The sequence below is a fragment of the Tympanuchus pallidicinctus genome, unplaced genomic scaffold (assembly GCF_026119805.1).
Source record: "Tympanuchus pallidicinctus isolate F22 unplaced genomic scaffold, pur_lepc_1.0 scaffold21, whole genome shotgun sequence".
Lineage (NCBI taxonomy): Eukaryota > Metazoa > Chordata > Aves > Galliformes > Phasianidae > Tympanuchus > Tympanuchus pallidicinctus.
In genome coordinates, this window is record NW_026294733.1 from 43461 (window position 1) to 62828 (window position 19368).

At 48.1% G+C, this 19368-nt stretch overlaps 2 protein-coding genes across 17 annotated transcripts; one reads left to right on the plus strand and one right to left on the minus strand.

The window, feature by feature from the left end:
- Nucleotides 1-44: 44 nt before the first annotated feature.
- Nucleotides 45-15612, minus strand: HNRNPH1 (heterogeneous nuclear ribonucleoprotein H1). 13 transcript variants are annotated; one of them, XM_052684712.1, is made up of 15 exons: nt 15524-15612; nt 14982-15093; nt 8345-8404; nt 7234-7371; nt 6391-6546; nt 6056-6199; nt 4463-4601; nt 3281-3459; nt 3017-3088; nt 2804-2943; nt 2504-2639; nt 2295-2378; nt 2118-2189; nt 1395-1487; nt 45-829 (listed from the first exon to the last, which is right to left on the minus strand). In XM_052684712.1, exons 2-15 carry the CDS (start codon nt 15028-15030, stop codon nt 705-707), a joined length of 1587 nt encoding a protein of 528 aa, XP_052540672.1. In that variant the 5' UTR covers nt 15031-15093; nt 15524-15612; the 3' UTR covers nt 45-704. The 13 variants fall into 13 exon arrangements, 12 of the variants coding, with proteins under 12 accessions (XP_052540672.1, XP_052540671.1, XP_052540681.1 ...); XM_052684711.1 differs by lacking the exon at nt 15524-15612 and adding an exon at nt 15168-15292; XM_052684721.1 differs by lacking the exon at nt 15524-15612 and adding an exon at nt 7565-7659 and having other exon boundaries at nt 14982-14996.
- LOC128081470 (deoxycytidine kinase 2) lies at nt 8786-14233 on the plus strand. 4 transcript variants are annotated; one of them, XM_052684727.1, is made up of 7 exons: nt 8789-8897; nt 9730-9845; nt 10069-10262; nt 10483-10630; nt 11042-11157; nt 12721-12820; nt 13959-14233. In XM_052684727.1, exons 1-7 carry the CDS (start codon nt 8798-8800, stop codon nt 13980-13982), a joined length of 798 nt encoding a protein of 265 aa, XP_052540687.1. In that variant the 5' UTR covers nt 8789-8797; the 3' UTR covers nt 13983-14233. The 4 variants fall into 4 exon arrangements, with proteins under 4 accessions (XP_052540686.1, XP_052540687.1, XP_052540685.1 ...); XM_052684726.1 differs by having other exon boundaries at nt 8786-8897; nt 12721-14233; XM_052684725.1 differs by lacking the exon at nt 8789-8897 and having other exon boundaries at nt 9218-9845.
- Nucleotides 15613-19368: the final 3756 nt, after the last annotated feature.

The window sequence follows — 19368 nt, forward strand, 5'->3', positions numbered from 1 at the left end:
GCTTCTGTGGTACAGATAGAGGCAGAAGTTCAAGAAGAAATGAGTTCCAGTTTTTAAAAGGAAGATTTATTTAACAAGTTTCACTTAGCGCAATACACCTAAAAAGGAAATCACAATACAATGAAAGATTAAATCAAGGCCTCAGAATTGTATACAAACACCAAGACCGAAATCCTAAAGTAGCCGTATTGCGTCTCAACACGTTTCCCCCATTAACTTAAAAAAAAAGCTTTAACGTGCCTTACAGGGTATTAAAAGAAATAAACTAGAACTAACATGCCAAATGTTCACTTGGAATTTCAGACACAGCTCCTATATTGTTTCTTTACAAAAAAGCATGTTTTTTTCAACATGTATTCAAAACAGTGTCAGATGTAATATGGTATAAGAGCAACATTTAACATAATTCAAACAGCTTTAACCTAAATACGCTTACTGCTTAAATACACTCCTACAACAAAACTAACTTGAGAAACGCTCTGAGTTGTTTAACAGTTATCATCTCTGCTCAGCTGGGTTATTACATCCTAGATGAAAGTTCATTCTGTATGTTCAAAAATACTGAACCCGAAAGGTTTAAAATAACAATCCTGATTTCACTTACAGTAAAGCATAAATCACAAGCTCGTATTGCAAAACTGTTAAACTTAGTTTTTTGTTTTTTTGTTTTTTAAAAAAAGATTTGACCAAAAGTCAGCCGTTGGTTACATTCCCCAGCCGCCGCTCATGTTGGACATGTTGGACATCCCGCCCATGCCGTTCACTCCCATGGACGCGCGGTTCCCACTGCTGTAGTAGCTGCTGTTCATGGCGCCCTGACTGCTCGGGTCTGGGTGGAAACAAAGCAGCATATCACCACCCCAAGCAGCACATCGCCACCCCAAGCAGCACGGCGCCACCCCAAGCAGCACGGCGCCAAACGCGCACAGCAGCTGCGGCCATCAGCTCTCGAGCTCCGCACCGCACACAGCAACTCCTCCGCCCCGTGCTGAGAGCCGCAGCTTAAAGCTCCCTATCCAAAACTGGACCGCTTTGCTGTGAGCCAACACCTCCCCCCCCCCTTCCAAGAGCCTCAGCATTTTCTATTACTCTCCTGTGCAGAGTACCCCATTCCCTCCCCACCAATTCATCCTGCTGCATTTACACCAGGGTGTCTCCAGTACCACAGTGCCAGTTAGGAAGTCTGGAGACTGGCATTCCCGATCCACTTCGGAATAATGATTTAGCAAGCTTCTCCCTGGCAACAGATTCCCGCTTTCAATTTATCTCCTTCTTGTTCTCAATTCACTCTGGGGATCGCAGCCCACTCCATACAGCTGCCCTTCAACACCATCAAGCAGGACCTCCCGCTGGAGCTGCCTGCAGCCGCACAAAGGCAGCAAACAGAGCCTTACCGTATCCACTCATGCTGCTCTGGCCGCCATATCCGCCTCCGTAGCCCCCACTCAGCTGCTGGTTAGCTGGGCCACCATAGCTGGATTGGCTTCCTTTCAAGAGAAGGATACAAACATTACAAACCAGCCCATCATCAACATCAACAGTCCCACATGCTCAGGAAATAGCTCACTCTTTAGCCTAGGTAACCTCCTAAATAGATAACGTAACCAGTTCCAAACAAATAGCTGAGTTTGAAAAAAATATTCCTATAACCAAGCAGCAACAGAAGCTCCTAAGAAGTATGGCAAGCACTCGTTTTCAAGCACAAGAGGGTTTACTCTTGCAGCTTCTGCTGCCTAACTTCCATAATCCTGCTCCACACTGTGGGACAGATCTGTTATCTGGAGCACATCACAGCCTGCTGTAACACCTGCCCTGTGCGGGACACTAACTCAGCACCTGGAGTTGCTTTTGTCTACAGTCCTGACAGGAGCTCCTTAAGCTTTCTAACCACTGTTCTTCACCTACTTCTTGTCTACATGTACTCTTACAGAACCTCTCCATAGATAAAACATCAGCATTACTTTCTAGACATTCTGTGATTAAAATACTACTATATCCATACAGATACCCAGCCCCCCCCTCAAAGAAATCCCAAAACACCACCCCCCATTTTAAGGTGCTCCACTTTAAGGTTTCTAAGAAACCAGAAAATGGGAATACTCTGAAGGCTTGCATACCTGCCAATGTGCTTGTGTTCCAATCCTGAACCACTCCTTCAGACTCCTTGACTGTGTGATTAAGATAAAATGCTGTATTTCAGAATAAGCAGAAGCTGAGCAAGATTAGCCAGCTTTATTAGTATCATTAAACATTAAGTTTCATGTAACGAGGACAGTCAGACTGTTCGCACATACCCATTGCTCCCATCATCTGGCTGCCATAGGCACCACCAGTTCCTCCCGCTGTTGAGTTCAAGAAGAGCTCTACATATCTGTGTTCTGAAAGAAAAGAGAGTGCTTGACACCAAATTCACAGTCCCACCGCAAGAAAGGCTGCAGAATGCTTGGCATCCCACTTCCAGGAGGCACGGCACAGAGCTGCGCATTACAGCAGTCACACTTACGCATGTTTGCTTTGTCTTTGGACATGGCGGCCACCGCATCCTCGTGAGTAGCAAATTCAACATCTGCCTCTCCAGTCACTCTGCCATCTGGTCCGATTTCAATGTGTACTCGTACAGGGTTCAGAGGTGAGAAGAACTATATACAAAACACAAAGAGATTAAAATGCACCAATATAGCAGTTTGGTTTCACAGCAAGTCGTTCTCTGTGCAGGAACGCTTGCTGAGCAGCAGCACGGTTACCACCCGCACCAACACCTGCAGCACCCCAGGGCTTCAGGGAGCAGCAGGTGTGAACTCACGTTGTAGATGTCGTTCTCCGTCGCTCTGTAGGGCAGACCTCTCATGTGGACACAGTGGCCAGTCGTGCTCTGGAAGGTGGACGTCCCGTCGCCGTATCTGTGGTCCGACATTCCTGCAGAGAAGAGAGTCCATTCTAGGTCTTTCAGATGTATTTAAGTTTCTGTTCTATATGTATTGAAGGTTAGTTACAATTCCTATTAGAGATAGCTTACCTCTCCCAAATCTATCAGAACCAAAACCATAGCCATCGTTATACCCATTGTAGTCATCATAACCTCCATAACCTGCAAGTAGATAGGACAACATGATCATTTCAACTGCAGGAATGTCCAATGCACACAAACACGCCGCACACAACATGACCAGAAGTTGTTTCTTCCCGAAGAAATAAAGCCAGACCCGCATACAAACCAGACCTCGGCTCCAGGCGCTGCTGCCTCCCGACCTGCAGCTCGCCCTGGGCCTCACAAACTCACCTCCTCCGTAAGCACCGCGCCTCATCCTCTCCAAGCCACTTCCTCTACCAAGACTGTTATATCCGCGGGTGAGACCAGGCCTGTCGTAGGGACCTGGCCTCTGCATCGCCATCAGCTTGCGAGGAGGGTCGTAGTGAGTGCGCACCTCTGCCCGGCTGCTCTTGAAGATCTCAATGTACCTGAAAATTGTTGCCACAGGCAGTAGTCAGTCTCTCATTCCTTCCACAGAAGACCTTACAATTTCACAATAAAGCAAGACATTCAGTCAGAGCCTTGACACTGGCAGCGTATTTTAAGCCAGGTTTCTTTACATTATACAGGCAATGACATACTACGAAAAATAAAAAACCCTACGTTACTTTTAAATCAGTATCTTTTCAAGAAATTACAATTACTGAAGGGTTCATGTGCTCCTCATACCTCACAGTATCCCACCCTTAAGGGCGGGGGAGCGAGACTGAATCCCCACCCCCACCCCCAAATTTAAAGTGTTAGTCAAGAAAATACAGGAGGGACGGACGTCCACTCAACTCAGCACTGTTTTGCTCATGTGGCAATACAAGTAGAGGGTTAAAAACCTGATCTCCACCACGATTTTAACCCATCAGGATGCTACAAAAAGCTCTGCATGTGCTAATGAACCCAGCCTATGCTTCAGTGATTCAGCGTAGGCAAGAAGTGCATGCTTCAATGAAAAATAGTCACAAGTAAGATAGAATAAAAACCCTTTGTGACAATTTCTTGAAAGCTATGCTTATCACATGGAAGATTAATACAGTAAGAAAATTCGTTACATTTCAATTTATAAAACAAGTTTAGAAATTATCACATTTTCTTATGGTAATAAGAGTACTGTGCGTGACTTTAGAGCTAGAGGTATAATTGGTGCTATTGGAGAAGTTAAAGCCATAGTCTCTCAACTTTGCCACTCTCAAGCTACTGGTTTTGCACTCCTCAGAATGACCACGTTTTCAAAGCACGCAAGCTGAGCCCAATTTCAATTTTCAGTCAGTGCAGACAGCCTGTGCCACGCTGCACGTCAGTCAGTGCCTTTAACTGATGACCAAGTTAGAGACCAAAATACTGTGTTTATTTGGACACGAACATTTTCAGAAGAGAGAATATGGATTTAATTGGTTACCATAAGAAAAGCGACATATCCAACCAACCATCCATCCCCACCTGTGCCCTATTCTTTCCTTGTGTTTCTTTAGAGCCTTTTCAGCTATTTCCTGTGAAGCAAACTGCACGAAGGCCTCCCCCGTACTCCTCCCCTGGAAGTCCACCGGCAATGTTATCCCATTTGGCACGATTTCCAACCCTTCAACCCAAGGACAAATAACCCCAGTAGGGGGCAATATTAACATCACAAGCCCAGTCATGAGTTTTCTTATAGCTTTAAATACACCAGAAGTTCAGCATTTGTAAACGAATGGTATGTTGATTCTAGAACACTAGAGGAAAAAGCACGTAAACAGAAGAAATGTATCACCACATACCATTCTGTGTTCTTAATCCACCCTGCAGAGCACAGACAAGTTCTGAGCATCAAAAATAACTCCTCAGAAAAGGCATCTGAGGCAGGGTGCATTAAGAAGGTTACACTGTACAAATCTTTTCAACTCTGTGAAAGTATTTGATTTTAAGATGAACTTTCAACGTAACAGATTCAAACACATCAAGGTAAACAACTTCACAGAACTATTTAAGTCAGTCAAGTAAAATAATCACACAAATGTTAAGTTTCAGTGCTCAATTAAGAGAAATCATGATTTCAAAAGTATTAGCTAACGAACACAAGAGGCACACTTCAGATACTAAGCACATTTAACAGTCTTTGAAGATTAAATAATTTAACCATAGCAAAGTTAAAATGTACACTTTGGAACTGCTAATTCAGAATACAGTAAAGCTTTCAGAACTCATAGCAGTATTTTGAATACTTTAAAAGAAAGACAACAGGTTGAGTCATCTAAAGGCTGCTAATAACACAGTCTAGCCACGTGTAGCATTTACAGTTAGACAGCAGGTAGTTACTACTGCAAAAACTGACACTTTTGATCATAAATAGGAGAACAGATTTCATTCTTAGCATTTACAACAGCATCCCATCGCTAAGAAAATAAGAATATACACAACAGCTGCAAGAAAGTGAAAATTAGAGTCAGCAAAGCATTCTCTCTCCATAAGAAACGACTAAGCTATTCAACACCAAGGGAAGTGGGACGGGCACGGGAAAAGCTCTACTTCAGCACAGTTCAGCTGGATGGCTTTGCCGTTGTTTGTTTTTACCTGGGGTATTTTTCAGTAGGAAATCCATATTTTTTTCTAAGAAATCACTGGCAAAATGCACTGCCTTCCTCTACCTTCAGAGGAAGCCAGAACCAGCACATGATCTAGCTAAGGCGGAGAGGAAATATCTTTCCACTTGAATCGTTCATTTGTGCTTCAGAAAAACATTTCCTACTATCCCTCCTTGGAACAGTCTGCACCACACCTATGAATCAGGACAGCTTCTGCAAGATACCTGAGTTATTTAGCAAATAAATACTTAAGAAATTATCTCATGAGTCCAGATAATTAATTGGCAACTGCTTATTTGCTCTTAATGCAGATCAGCATGCTGCTGGAGGTATTATTACTGGGCAGCCAGGAGTGCATTTCTGTTTTGGGGGGTGTTTCTTTTTTGGTTGCTGGTTTTGTCAGTTGTTTGTTGTTGTTTCTCCTTTCAGCATTAACCATTACTGCTACAGCTAGTACTTTTACCCCACATACCTGAAAAAAACTGTACAATTTCTTCTTTACTACAGCCAAATGGGAGTCCTCTAAGACGTACAAAACCATCATTAGCCGTATCAGGGCTGTTGGGACCAGTATGCTTCAGAACCCAATCCATTTCAACGTTGTTTGACTTGAAAACTGTAAAAGGCACTTAGAATTAATGCATTGAGGAACGCTCAGCTCTTTTTAAAGCCATTTGCCTTGAAACTAGTCAACTTATGATACAACAGAAGTCCATTTGTCCTTCCACATGCACTTTAGAGACGGAACAGATTACCAAAACCCACCAAAAACAAATACATCTAGTCAGTTACTAGACCAAATCAAACCTTCAACATATCTGTGTCCCATTGTTTCTCGGTCTTTTTTCAGTGCCAATTTCACATCCTCTTCTGATTCAAGTTCAGCAAATGCTTCTCCACTTGGTCTGCCCTCCCTTGTGTAGATGAAACGAATACCCAAAGCTCCATTCAGAATTTTGCAGTCTGAAAAACAGAAACAAGAAGCCCCATTAATTTAGTTGTTAGAAGAATGTGGTAGCTTTAAAAGCTTCAAATATTCCAAAAGGAAGCAAATAAGTGAAATTGTGTAAGATAACAGTGTTCCTGTTAAAATAGGGCATTTTTTTCTTTAATTGAGGGCCTAGCTAAAATCAACTTATTCTTCTGCTCAAGACTAAAGATTAACTTTAATTTTTTTTTTTTAGAAAGATGTTTTGCTGCCTCAAGTCAAGTCAAATATGCCTTTGATCACAGCTGACAGACTTTCTAGTCAGCACAGATTGAGATAAGTAGTAATGATCAAATGGAGCATAATGAACAAAGTCAGGACCAGATCTAATGCATCAAATTCCTGAAATAGTTGGCTAGTTACAACAGTATCAAAAACTACTTTAATTAAGCTCGCAGTAAGGAATTTTCATTCAAATAGAAGATTCTCTAGCCTGGCGGCTCAAAAAGAGCTATAGGTATTCCAGCAGCTCCCTTAGCTACATTTGTTCAGTTCCTGCTTGAGAAGCATGGCTTTCTACACTGCATCCTGGCTGGGGCTCTTGCTTCACGAACATTGCTGGCTACTGAAGTACCCTGAACTTCCTTCACCCACCAGCTGCAGCGCATCTAAAGAAACCCCAAAGAATGCCAGCCCCCTAAAGCCTGACTTGTTTCACTTACCAGAGAAAAACCTCTGCACCTCCTCCGTGGAGCAGGACCAGGGCAGCCCCCTCACTTTCACCACGTATCCCTCGCTGCTCTCCGTGTTCAGCATCACATTGGAGGTCAGGTTTGGCTCCGCCTCGGTCTCAGTGGTGGCTGCACAAGACCAAAGCAGTCTTTTTGAGCCGCTGCAAAGCATGGCCACCACCCGCACCCCTCAGAGCGCCCGGCGGACCCCCGGCCCAGCCCTCCCCCTCAAGCCTCCTCTACCTCGGACCGCTGCCCGCCTCACACACACAGAGCCGCTCCCGCCCACCTGCCCGCGCCCAGCCCCCATCCCCGCACGCACACATGGTGGGGCTCCGCGGTGGTTCTAGGGCTCCGAGCCTGATCCGCTGTCCGGAGAGCGCCTAGTCCCAGTCAGGCGGCAGCAAGCGGGCGAGCCTGTGGCGAGAGCGCGCTAGGAAATGGCGGCGGGTACTCCCGCTTCCGCTGGGCCGGGCCTTCCGCCGCACAAAGAACCCCGACCCCACGCACCGCCCGGGCGGGCCCGACGTCCGGCAGCCCCCACCGACGCTTGCCGCACTCCTTCCCGGCTCAGGGCCCGGAGCTCGGCGGGAGCCCGACGTGTGGCCACCGGAACGGGCCGCGCCGCTCGCCGCAACCTCGGCGTGGCTGGGACGGCGCGCACGCGCCCCGCGCCGCCAATCGGGGAGCCTCTCGGCCCCCCCCCCGCCTGCGCATGCTCTGTAGCGCCGCCACGCTCGGCCGCCCCGGGACACAAACCCCCTACGGAGACGTTCCCCGCGCCGCTCCCGCCAAGTTGCGCATGCGTCCTCGCTAATCTACGCTCCCCCTCCCGCCTCCCTTCTCCCCCTCCCCCACGGTTTGTGCGCATGCGTCGCCTGCCTGCTGCGCTGAACAAAGCCAAGGCGCTCGCTCCCGCGCAGAGCGCGGGCCGGGCCTGCGCGCACGCGCCTCTGAGCGCCGCTCTCCACACTGCGCATGCCCCGCGGGCCGCGCCCCCCCCTCGGCCTCCCGCCGGGCCGCACCGCCGCCACCCGACCCCCTCCGACACGACGTGTGGAGAGCTCTGACCGAGCGGGGGTGTGCGGGAACCGGCACTTACCAGCTTCAAAGGCTGACGCTACACCACGTGAAACAATCTGCTCGCTTCGGTCACTGAAGCCTGGTGTGTTTGTAGGAGATGGGGAAAGAAGAGACACGGGTCACAATTATCATAACGTAAAGGAAAATATCCACCCCTCCCATCTCCTCCAAACACACTGGCCCTAGCTAGTTCCGCCCTGCACCTCTCTGTCGGAGACAACAGAGTTACCGGCGCCAACAGCAGCCCCTCACACGGCACGTGCCGCGTCCAACCGCGCGCCCACAGAACCCAATCCGGTAGCCGCGCGGGGAGCGGGGCACGTACACCGATACGGAGCCGCCAGCACGGGGAACTTGCTAAGGGTGATGCAAATTAGAGCGGGAAATAAAGGGGAGGGGCGGGCAGCGCAGAGCCCGCCCAGCGCTCGGCGGGAGCCTTAAAGCGGGCCGCAGCCGCAGCGCCGCTCCCGCCATGTCCACTCCCGCCAAAAGGAGCCGCCGCGGCCCCGCCGCCGAGCTGGACTCCAGCTTCCAGAAGCGCCTCAGGAAGATCTCCATCGAGGGCAATATCGGTGAGCGGGGCGGGGGGGATGCTTGTGTGGGAGCGCCTTTTCTCCCATCCCAGCGGGTGAAGGAACAGAGGCGAGGGGGAATGGGTTAATGGCAAACAGCCGGACTGCGCTGGAGGAGCCGTGCTGTGAAGCACCGGCGGGTGAGCCCCGCTGCATCCGTGCGCCGCTAGGAAGCGGCACCACCACCAGAGGCAGAGGCACTGCGTTCCACCATCCGCAGCCGCCGGCCGTCCGGGACGGATGCATTCCGTCCCTGTTATGTACCTCAGCGGTGCCGCCGGGCGCTATAACAATACGGCTTCTCTCGGCGCGGCCGCATCCACCTGGAAGCAGCCGCGAGCCTCCACCCGTTACCGTACTCGGGAGTTCCCGCCCGCAAGCGGCGCTGCACATCAGTGCTCAGCCGCCGCCAGCTGGCCATTTAATCGCGCATGCGCGTGGCTTTCTCTTCCCCCCCCCCTCCGGCCCAGCACCGCGCAGGCGCAGCAGCCCCGCTCTGCCCCGCCAGCCCGCCAACAAAGCGGCACTGCCTGCTCCTAAAATGGCGGCGCAGGCGGCCCCACGAGGGCCCCGCTACCTCCTTATCGCCAGGACCCAGCTCCGGTGCTGCAGATTAGAGCCTTTTTCTCAGAACGTACCCGAGCCTGCGCCTGCCCCTGCTCCGAGCAGCTGCCAAGATGCTATGGCAGGGCCGTGCACACGCATCTCTGCATGCCCAGCACTGCACAAACGCAGCCTGCGGTCTCTCAAGAAACCTCACAGCTGCCACTATCCTATCCGCCACAACAGCCCAGTTCACACTCACACTCTGCATTTTACGAATCTTTTGCAGCAGCCGGAAAGTCTACACTTGTCAGGCTGCTGGAGAAGCACAGCGATGAGTGGGAGGTGATCCCCGAGCCCATCGCCAAGTGGTGCAACATCCAGACCAGCGAGGATGAGTGCGAGGTGGGTGTGCTGTGCCGGGGGGCCCAAGGAAAGGTGGGCATGGGAGGAAAACTGAAGTCATTCACCAAGGAAATTGTGCCAAAATTCACCTGTACTTAGTTTCTAGAGATGCTGTTTCCTCCCAAGACCATTCAGTCATTCCCACTGTGCTTTTCTTAAGAGACATTAAGGAAGGAATAAAAGCCTATGAAGCCCTATGAATGTCTTCTCTCTTCTCCTCTAGGAACTTTCAACTTCTCAGAAGAGTGGAGGAAACCTACTTCAAATGCTGTACGATAAACCTACAAGATGGGCTTATACTTTTCAGACTTATGCCTGCTTGAGCCGAGTAAGGGCACAACTGAAACCCATCTCAGCCAAGCTGCATGAAGCAGAACATCCAGTGCAATTTTTTGAGAGATCTGTGTACAGTGACAGGTAATGATCCAATGCAACAAGAGCTCAGAGTAACAGCTTCAACACTTTAACTATAATCTGTAAGAAGCAGTTTTAACCAACAGGCACGAGTTCAATGATGTAGGGAGCATTGCAGACGTAGGTCTATGTCATTGATGTTCTCAGTACTGATTCTGATGGGAAGTACTTACAAAGTTCACTTACGTTATTCCTACCATGACACTAGTGTTTTTCATTGCAGGTATGTGTTTGCTTCTAACCTGTTTGAATCTGGAAACATCAATGAAACAGAGTGGGCTATCTATCAGGACTGGCACACATGGCTTTTAAATCAGTTTCAGTCTGAAATAGAACTGGATGGGATGATCTACCTAAGGACCACACCTCAGGTATGCTGAAGTATATATGTATGACATACTGCAGTGACTTCACACCCTAACACACTGAACCAGCATTTTCTTCTCCAGAAGTAACAGGAAGCCTTCAGTAAACTCAGATTTGCTTTAGAGACCAAATTGAACATATCCTTTCTAAAGCCTACAAACGCTGTTTTTGCTATTATCTCCTAGTCACTAAGCAGCCAAAGCTCATTTTGGAGCTGTACTTCAACAACAGCGTATGGGAAGGAAAGAATCTTTCAGTAAGAACTGTTGACTTTTGACTCACTCAAGCATTCAAATTAATGCTCACTGATGCCTAATGCTTTTGAAACCTTCGTAATTTTTCACGTTACACATTAATGGTTCTGATTTAATGACTACTTTAATACATTGTTAACATTCAGGCTTGCAATTTTTCAGAAATGCATGGAAAGGCTACAGAAGAGGGGAAGAAAAGAGGAGGAAGGAATTGACCTCGAGTACTTGGAAAACCTCCACTATAAACATGAGACGTGGCTGTATGAAAGAAATATGAGGTAGGAACCTGTTTCCCCTGGACCACTACTGTGAGCAAAATTGCTTAAATAACCTGTTGCCATGAGGAACCAGACAACTACCAGCTAATTCTCATTTCAACTTATAAGCAAGTTTTTACTATCAATCAGAAGGTAGAAAAAAGCCTGAGATCCATCTCTAGTTTCACTCGGGCATGGTTGGAATGACTTAAGCATTAGCTTCAACTGAAAAGCTATGCTAGTTGTGATTTTTCTCCAGCAATTCCTTAAGTTTAGAACTGGAAGTACATAGAAATAGGGCAGTTTAAATTGGACTCAGTGGCTAATTCCTTACTAAGCAACTTCCAATGTAAGCGAAGGTAAAGTCCTGATTACCTTTAAACTCGGGTGACTGTGTCTCAGCAAGGTTTAAATATTAACCCTGCCTTCAAAACAAGCAATTATCAGAAAGGCTTCTGGCAGTCCCTTGTATAAAGGAAACATGCCAGTGACTAAGCTATCTCTGCACGTCTTTTTTCCCCCCCCAGACTCTTACTGAGTCATACTTATCAGCTTTCCCCACGTAGGAATTAGCTGGACATAAACGCTAACTTCAGGTTTTCCCTATAAGAACCTGAAGTAGTCTACTGAATGCAAAACAAGAGGTTAAACATTTATTACTGACTGCAGTAGTAATAAATGACATCAGCATATTAAGTCCATTGCAACAACAGAAAAAAAAAAATCATAGAAGAGTTCAGGATATTCCTGGTAGGCAAGCGTGACTTTTCAGCTGAAATAAACAAAACTACTTCCAGATGGTGTACTAACAGATGCAAAACAATTCCAAGAAAAGTACGTTAAGCTGAACAGGCACATCTGCTTTTACTAAGTCTAGAATTCATGTAGGATGACCCAAGAGTTCAGGAGACAAGAATGTATTGCAGTGTTGTGGAATTATAACATTTACATTGTGTACTCATTCCAAACCCATGAGCAAACATTTCCTGTATTTTTAATACAAGTTAGAATGCTGTTCAGCCCCCTTTACTGCATTTTGGAAATTGTTCAAGCATAAGACAGTTCTCTTAAATCACGAATTTTCTAAGTGACATCTACTTGCACAGCCACTGCTGTCAGGCCGCAGCTGAAACTGTCTTGCTCATCTCCTAGCAACTTTAAACACCAGTCTTAGAACCTGTTAGAGGTCATTCCCAAAAGGAAGCTTTAAAACTTCATCTTGGTAAATGGATTAGCAGCTAACTACAAAGGTGGTGGGGGACACACAGGGCAAGAGGTACTTCAGAGGAAAATATTCACTCCCTCTTATAAAAATTGGATTCCTGATAGTTGGCTCCACAGCAAAAAGAATGAGGTAGAGAAGCATAAAGAATGTTCTTCCTCTTCCTACCAAGAGCCAGTCCTATGAAATGTACATTACAGTGATGCAGTGCAGATGAGTGATTAAGGACAGGGCTTTATACCAAAGTCATCAACATCCCAGGTGTACGTGGTAATCTGAGATGCCTTGGAAAGCAATTAGAACACTGTGTGAGTAAAGCTTTATATAAAGTAATTTGTAAAGCTATGTTCATCTTTTAACAGAGTTGATTTTGAGAACCTTAAGGAGATTCCTATTCTTGTTTTGGATGTTAATGAAGATTTTAAAAATGATAAAATTAAACAGGAGTACCTGATTGATGAGGTAAGTATTACATGTTTTCTCCTGCAGTAACAATTGGAAGTTATTGAATTTTATGACTGTTAATGTATTACCTTAAAAACTCAAAATACAGAATTATGTAGTAGTAATCTGGGGCTTCTACAATTGGCCCTCTTCATCACACGGATGAGGAAGATGCATTTAATTTTCCTCTACAAAACCATTTAATCCCTTACTTGAAGCAGTTCAAGGGAGAAATGACTATTTTTTAAAGAGGGGCAGTTGTGGAGGCCAGTCAGACTGACTGCTCCCTGCCAAGTCTGCACTGCCACACCATTCATTAAATAGTTGACACAGCGGTAGCGTGCAATTCATGCCATCCATGATGCCTTTAGAAACTCCTAGTCAGATCAGAGCTACTTGTGCTCCTTCAAATATCAAGGGTGTCCACGGACAGCACAACATATCTGAGAAACAAAGATGTATGCAGGTCTGTGTGCACGATGTGACACTTTAAATAGCAACACAGAAATCCAACAGCCATCAGAAGAAACACTGAGTTCACCAGACAAAATGGTGTCTGCTAGTTCTGGGGAAAGACAAGATCAGGGAATAAATGCCCCAAAGCACTCTGCTGTAGCTAACTACTGTGTACCAGTCCACAGCAAAAGAAATCCCAGGAACTACTTTTCTGTCCTGTTCTGGTCATCAATGCTAAAGATGAATGTTTGAATCTAAAATCTAAATCTATGCTTGGGTGCATAATGTTCACTCAACGTAACATGGTGGTGTTTGCTATGAATTTGCATCTTCCACTATGGAAAACACAGAAGAGCTTGGCTCGATTTTCAGACAATCCCCTTTTTCCTAAGGAAGAGCTACTTAGTGAAGGCATATCCATTTTTCTTTAATGGAACAATATACTGTAAAGCTACCTTCCCTATCTTTCTAATGAATTATTTAAGTTACTCAAGTCTACCCAGTACTAATTATAGTAAAAGGCATTTCAGATCACGAATTATATGTAGATGAGTTGTATGTAGAGGCAAAACAGCACTGGAGACCAGCATACAGAAGGAGTACAGTAACACCTCCTTTGTTCCTTCAGAAAAGGGGGAAGCTTCTGGTGTTCTGCCATTTCTTTTTAAAACATGTTAAACATACGCTTTTGTTTCCACAGATCAAATCTTTCCTGACTTCTTAAGAATTAAGGCATACATGAAATGCTTGGAACTCAAGAGTTAAACCGAACAGTCACGTGGTCTTCAACAGTCTAGCTAAACTAGATGTACTGTCAGTGTAACTTATAAACCTCAGAAAAGTAGTTTTGTTTGTTTGAACTGTGTTTTTTTAGATAGACTTTACTGTGTATTTTAAAGAAAAATACAGAGTGCCTTGATAATGTATTTCATTTTGTGTATATTCTCTACTCTTTAATAAACATTTTTAAAATAACACAGGCTGGTAGCTGGCTCCAAGCACAGAGGAGTTAAGTGGTTATCAGCAACTGACAACCGGTAAATATAGATACCAGGCGCCGGGGAGGGTTGTTTTGCAATAATTGGCATAGTTCACCATTTTAAGATCAGACTGTTATGGCGTCCTGAGCCTTTCCTTTCAACTTGTGCTTCATTAAATGGCTGTTTTCAAGGGATTTACACTACTTAAGGTCAGGCATTACTGCAGCCAGAAGGATTACACCTGGAACAAACTCTCATTTAAGGGTGCCTCGTATACGATCTCCCCCATCACCGGAATTCCCCTTCCCCCACTCCTCCCCCCCCTTACCACAAGGCCAGCAGGGAGCGGGGGGGAGCCGTCGGCAGGACAACAAACGCGCAGCAACCCGCCCGCCCGCGGCACCGCTCTCTCCCCGCCCCCCCCCAAACCTTCCTCCCCGTTCCAAAGCCGCCCAGCCGGGCGCCTCAACCCGCAACCCCCACCCGGAGCTCAACGACCGCCACGACGCACGCGGCGCGGGGGGGAGAAGGGAGGAGGAAGCGGGAAGGGGGGAAGCGGCACACGCGGCCGCGCCGGGCCCTCAGCGCCATACGCGCCCCGCCGCCCGCAGGCGCCAACACGAGGGGGGGCCGCACGGCGCCAGGGCCTCGGATCGCCCCACCCCCACCCGCCGCCCCACCCCCACCGGTTTCTCCTCACGCGACGCCGCTCTCGGCCGCCACCCGCCGCCACACGGCCTTACCCAAGCCGGGGATCTCGCCCTCGGTCTCTTCGGTGTGACAGGGGTCCATCTCGGCCGCGCCTTTCCGGACAGGGCCCGGGAGAAGACAAAAGCTTGACGGGGCGCTCGAGCGCTGCACAGACGGAGACAAAAGCTCAGCGAACGCCGAAAAGAGGCTTCGGCGAAGGCGGATCGCGACCTTCCGACCTCTTGTTCCCTATTCCCGCGGGGATGAAGCCCGATGGAACCGCCGGCCCTCCAAGGCCCGACCCGCCTGCTCGCTCCTGCGCAGCGCCGTTCCGCTCCTATAAATAGCCGCCGGCCGCGCTGCGCTGCGCGCTGACGTCACGCGCCGCCCGCCCCCACCCCTTCGCCGGCCGCAGGCCAATGGCAGCGCGACAAGTTAAAATCGGCCAATCACATCCCGCCGCTCGCTGCGGAGGGGGGGGGGGGAGAAGATGGAGGAAAGGGGGAGAGAGGTGCGGGGATGATCTCTTAATGGCTCCCCTGGCGGTCGGGGGGCTGTGGCTGCTCGCGCGCTCCGGCCCCACGCTTCGCCTTACGGATCTGGGCAGTCGGGGGGCGCTCAGCCCCGCGCACCCGTTTCGCCGCCGCCGTCCGCCCGCAGACCTAAGATGGCGGCCGCTTTGTCCCCACCGCCCGCCTCGCACCAACCAACCCCGCCCCGCGCCCTCACTCACGGCGCTGCGCGGCGCCGGGCGGGGAGCGGCGGCTCGGCGCACTGCGGTCGTCAGCGGGCCTGGCCCCGCCTCCCGCGCGACGGAGCCGAACGGGCAGAGCTGCCGCTCTTCTCCTCAGCGCCGCTCCTGGCCGCAGCGGGGCGGCGCTCGGGGGACTGCAGGCGTTGTGAGGCGGGGACAGAGCTGAGGGGAGGGCAGGGCGAGGCGGGAAGGGCCGTGAGGAGGCCTCGTCGGGCCGGCCCTACGCCGTCGCGGACCGTTTTCTCCACGGCCCCTCGGCGGCACTCCTAGCCCGACCTGCTCCTTCTGTAGAGCGTTATTGCAAAGAGCTCTTAGCGAAAGTACTGTTAGAAAGAATGCGTCACTAGAACGGCTTGGAATAGCTGCGAAGGAGCCAGAGGGATGGGTCTGATACGGGCTGACCTTAGGACTGCGCAGGTGTGGCGTCTCCTCGCAGCTTTCCTGACTGAGCGGCCAATGTGCAGTGAGCCCCTGCGCTAATCCCTACCGAAACGTTTTCATTTCTGACAGCCGTTTTTGTCCTCCTTTAATTAGTGTTAATAAACTTAGGCTGAGGCTCATTGACTAAGTGTCATTTTATTGCTCTGGCCTTTTCAGTCTCCGTTACAACATCTGATTACTGGGGCTGGCTCTCTGCTGTACTCAACGCGATCCACAGCAGTGCGCAGCTTTGCAGTGGGCTGCACTGTCTGGTTTTCAGTGATAAATAAAGTCAGGTCTATCGAATGCTGTCTCGATCATATGCCTATTGAAGTCTGCTTTCTGACTTTCCTCTTTACAGGACACTTCGGAAATGGCAGTCTTCCTGTGTTTACACTGGGAAGCAGTCCTGCTACACGCATACTCTCCTAGTGTTACAATCAAGGTCATGCGACTTCTTTGTAAATATGTAACTGCAAGAGCCGGCAAAACGCCTGCCCGGGCTGACACAGCCAACAAGGTGTTGTATGCAGCCACCACCAGGAGGAAGAATGTGGCAGTGAACAGCAGAAAGGCAGACATGCAGAGAGGCAAGCAAAGATCGAAATAGTTATCAGAAGAGTTATAATTAACCAACATATACGTGGTGTTTGAAAACTGAAAATAATTGCCAACTGAAGACAGCAGCCCTTTTCTTGTGTTGCCATATCTGAGATGTGCCTTTGCAAGTAAGGAGAGTCTCACAATATATGAGCACTTGCAAAGCATGAGATAGGGGACAAAAATCTTGCTAGAAATTTTTGATGTAGGATTTTAGTAGGTTTCTTGAAGCGATGAATGTGCAGACCTCTGGGTCTTGCTTCCACTATCTCTTGGAGGACTGTCTGTTTACCTGTTGTTGGTTGTGTTTTTGTTGCTGTGTTGGTTTGTTCGTTCGTTTGTTTTTTGCAGTCTGACACCTACACCTCCAACAGGCATGGTTGAGCTGTTGCATGTCAGTATGTCTTTCAGCAACTCAAGTTGCAGCTTCAGGTAACTGTTTTCCTCTAAAAGAGCTTTGTTCAGCTTCAGAATTTCACTGGCCTGTTCCTGCAAAAGGCATACCTGCAGGCTGGTGGAAACAGGAGCTGTTCTTGTTTTCCCACTTTCATTAACAGAAGGAAAATAAAGCTATGTTCAAGTCTGCACAGGGAGATCAGCATGCTGAGTTTTGTAGTCCATCTGGTAGAAAATGGGCAAAAAAGGGGGGGCCTCTTGGGTAGAAACCGACTGGAGAAATTAATTGTTCAATATTAACACGGCCCTATGTGACATCCTCACTGAAGTTCATGGTGAATGGGGATGGGCTGCATGAACTCTGATCCAGCCTGCAGAAAGATGCACAAGGCTGGGCAGAAATGTTAAGTATTAAGTTAGACCAAAGGACTAAAGTAAAGCTCTTCTTTGAAGCTTGCTACCTGCTCAGGACATTTCTGCTTGGAACTAGCCATACACTGTTGTTTGTTAGGTTTCTTAAGTTTCTTTCCTGAACAGCAAAACGGTAGAGGAACTCTACAGCTCTGCTTCAAGTGTTTTATAGGCATCTAAGCAAACGGAGACATATTGCATGTCTGGAAGTGGTACAGATGCTGATCCCCAACCGAACTTTGGAGATACTACTGCAGTGCAAAAAGTAATCACCAATAATTCTGTTACTATTGACTGCCAAATCACAGAAGAAAAAAAATACAAAAACAAAAACCAGCAATCAGAGTCTAAATACCTGCTCTGAAAGGATGACAACACTTCATCCTGGTCCGAATGCTGTGTGGTCTGTACATTTCCTGCTTTCCTAGCTAGAAGTTTTCCATTTGTTCTACTGTAAGACTAATCCTTCAAGTCTCAGCCACAGCTCAGTCGTCTAGACGTGTTGCGTGTTCCTTGTGTTTGCATATAAGCATGTATAATTCAGGATCTAACAGTTAATCTGCAAACCTGATTATCTCTCACCAAATGCTGCTAGCAGCTGACTTGCTGTATCATTTGAGGTCTGAAAATGGGAAATATATAGAAGTCCCATACTAGTAACAGTTAGTTTCTCCTTGTGAGACTCAGAAGCCCCAGAGTTCGTTATAACCTTTCTTTTGTCCCTACCCATAGCGCTAGACAGCCTCTAGCTGTGATAAATACAAGCTAAACAATACTATTAAATATGCATGCTGTGTGTTCTACCATATTAGATAACATGGCCACATTCATGATCCGCTCCTTTTTTCAATTTATTGCTTTGCTCATCCACCCTCCAGCTCCCTTTTGTTTTGGGCAAATCCAGAAGCTTTTTGGTTACACTTCACCTTTCCTTTCTTCCTTTTCACCCCTTCCGTCCTTATTCATTACACTGAATGCAGTGCTCTGCAGCGGAGGCTGGGCAAGAGCTCGTGTTTCTGTTTTCCTTATCAAGTTTACTGAAGAGTCAAGTCTGTCTGAAAACCAATTTGAGAATCTGCTACACTTTGCTGAAGATAGAGGCAGATACCAAATCTTTTTCTCTGAAGCTGCTGTCCTGTTTGAATCTATCACCCTTGCCTTTATACCACCAGGTTATTCACAGCTTATGCTCAGACCATCCTTCAAATCTGGCAACATGGAAGAATTGCCTGTGTGATCGCATCCTCCTACAGCAAGAGTCCTCTCCCAGCACACCTCAGCTGTCTGCATGCTTTGCCTGACTGAGCGTGGTGGGCATGAGTCAGCTGTGAACCAGGAGCCATCTGGCCATGCTGGCTGAGCTAAAAAGGCTGGTCTCTGGGAAGGCTGCTTCTGGGCTCAGGCAGAACATTTGCAGCTCTTTGGCACTTTGGCGTTGCACCTGCTTCCAGGAAGGAGGTGGGCAAGCGTCCATGTGCATCCTCTGCAATTAGACTTGTCTGCATTTCTTTATTCCCTCCCAGAGGCAGAATGAGCTGTAAATCTGTAAATACTTTACAATGGGGGTGCCCCAGTCTGGTCCTGGGGGAGTGTGCTGCATTATCTATGTAGCTGGACAGATAACATTGCAGTTCTAGCTCACAGCCCAGCCCTTGCCAAACTCATTATTCTTGGGAGCATCGTAGACAAGGAGCAGCTTCCAGGGACACAGGCAGGGATGGCTGCAGGCACTGAGGCAGGGGAGCCACGAGGAGCCCACTGCAGTCGATGAGCCATAGATCTGACCGTGACGTGGAGTCAAGAGATGAAGCCTGTCTTAGCCCAGGAGCAGTGACCACCAGCGCTCACTGTTTCCATGT

Bases quoted from the DNA above. Each gene is read 5' to 3' on its own strand.
- HNRNPH1 (XM_052684712.1), bottom strand. From the start codon at position 15,030: ATGGACCCCTGTCACACCGAAGAGACCGAGGGCGAGATCCCCGGCTTG. The intron at 6,547-7,233 runs GTAAGTGAAACA...TCTGTTTTTCAG, and splicing joins GGTGCAGAGGTTTTTCTCTG to ACTGCAAAATTCTGAATGGA. The intron at 830-1,394 runs GTAAGGCTCTGT...GTTTCCACCCAG, and splicing joins GAGCAGCATGAGTGGATACG to ACCCGAGCAGTCAGGGCGCC.
- LOC128081470 (XM_052684724.1), top strand. From the start codon at position 9,609: ATGCCCAGCACTGCACAAACGCAGCCTGCGGTCTCTCAAGAAACCTCA. The intron at 9,846-10,068 runs GTGGGTGTGCTG...CTTCTCCTCTAG, and splicing joins CCAGCGAGGATGAGTGCGAG to GAACTTTCAACTTCTCAGAA. The intron at 11,158-12,720 runs GTAGGAACCTGT...ATCTTTTAACAG, and splicing joins CTGTATGAAAGAAATATGAG to AGTTGATTTTGAGAACCTTA.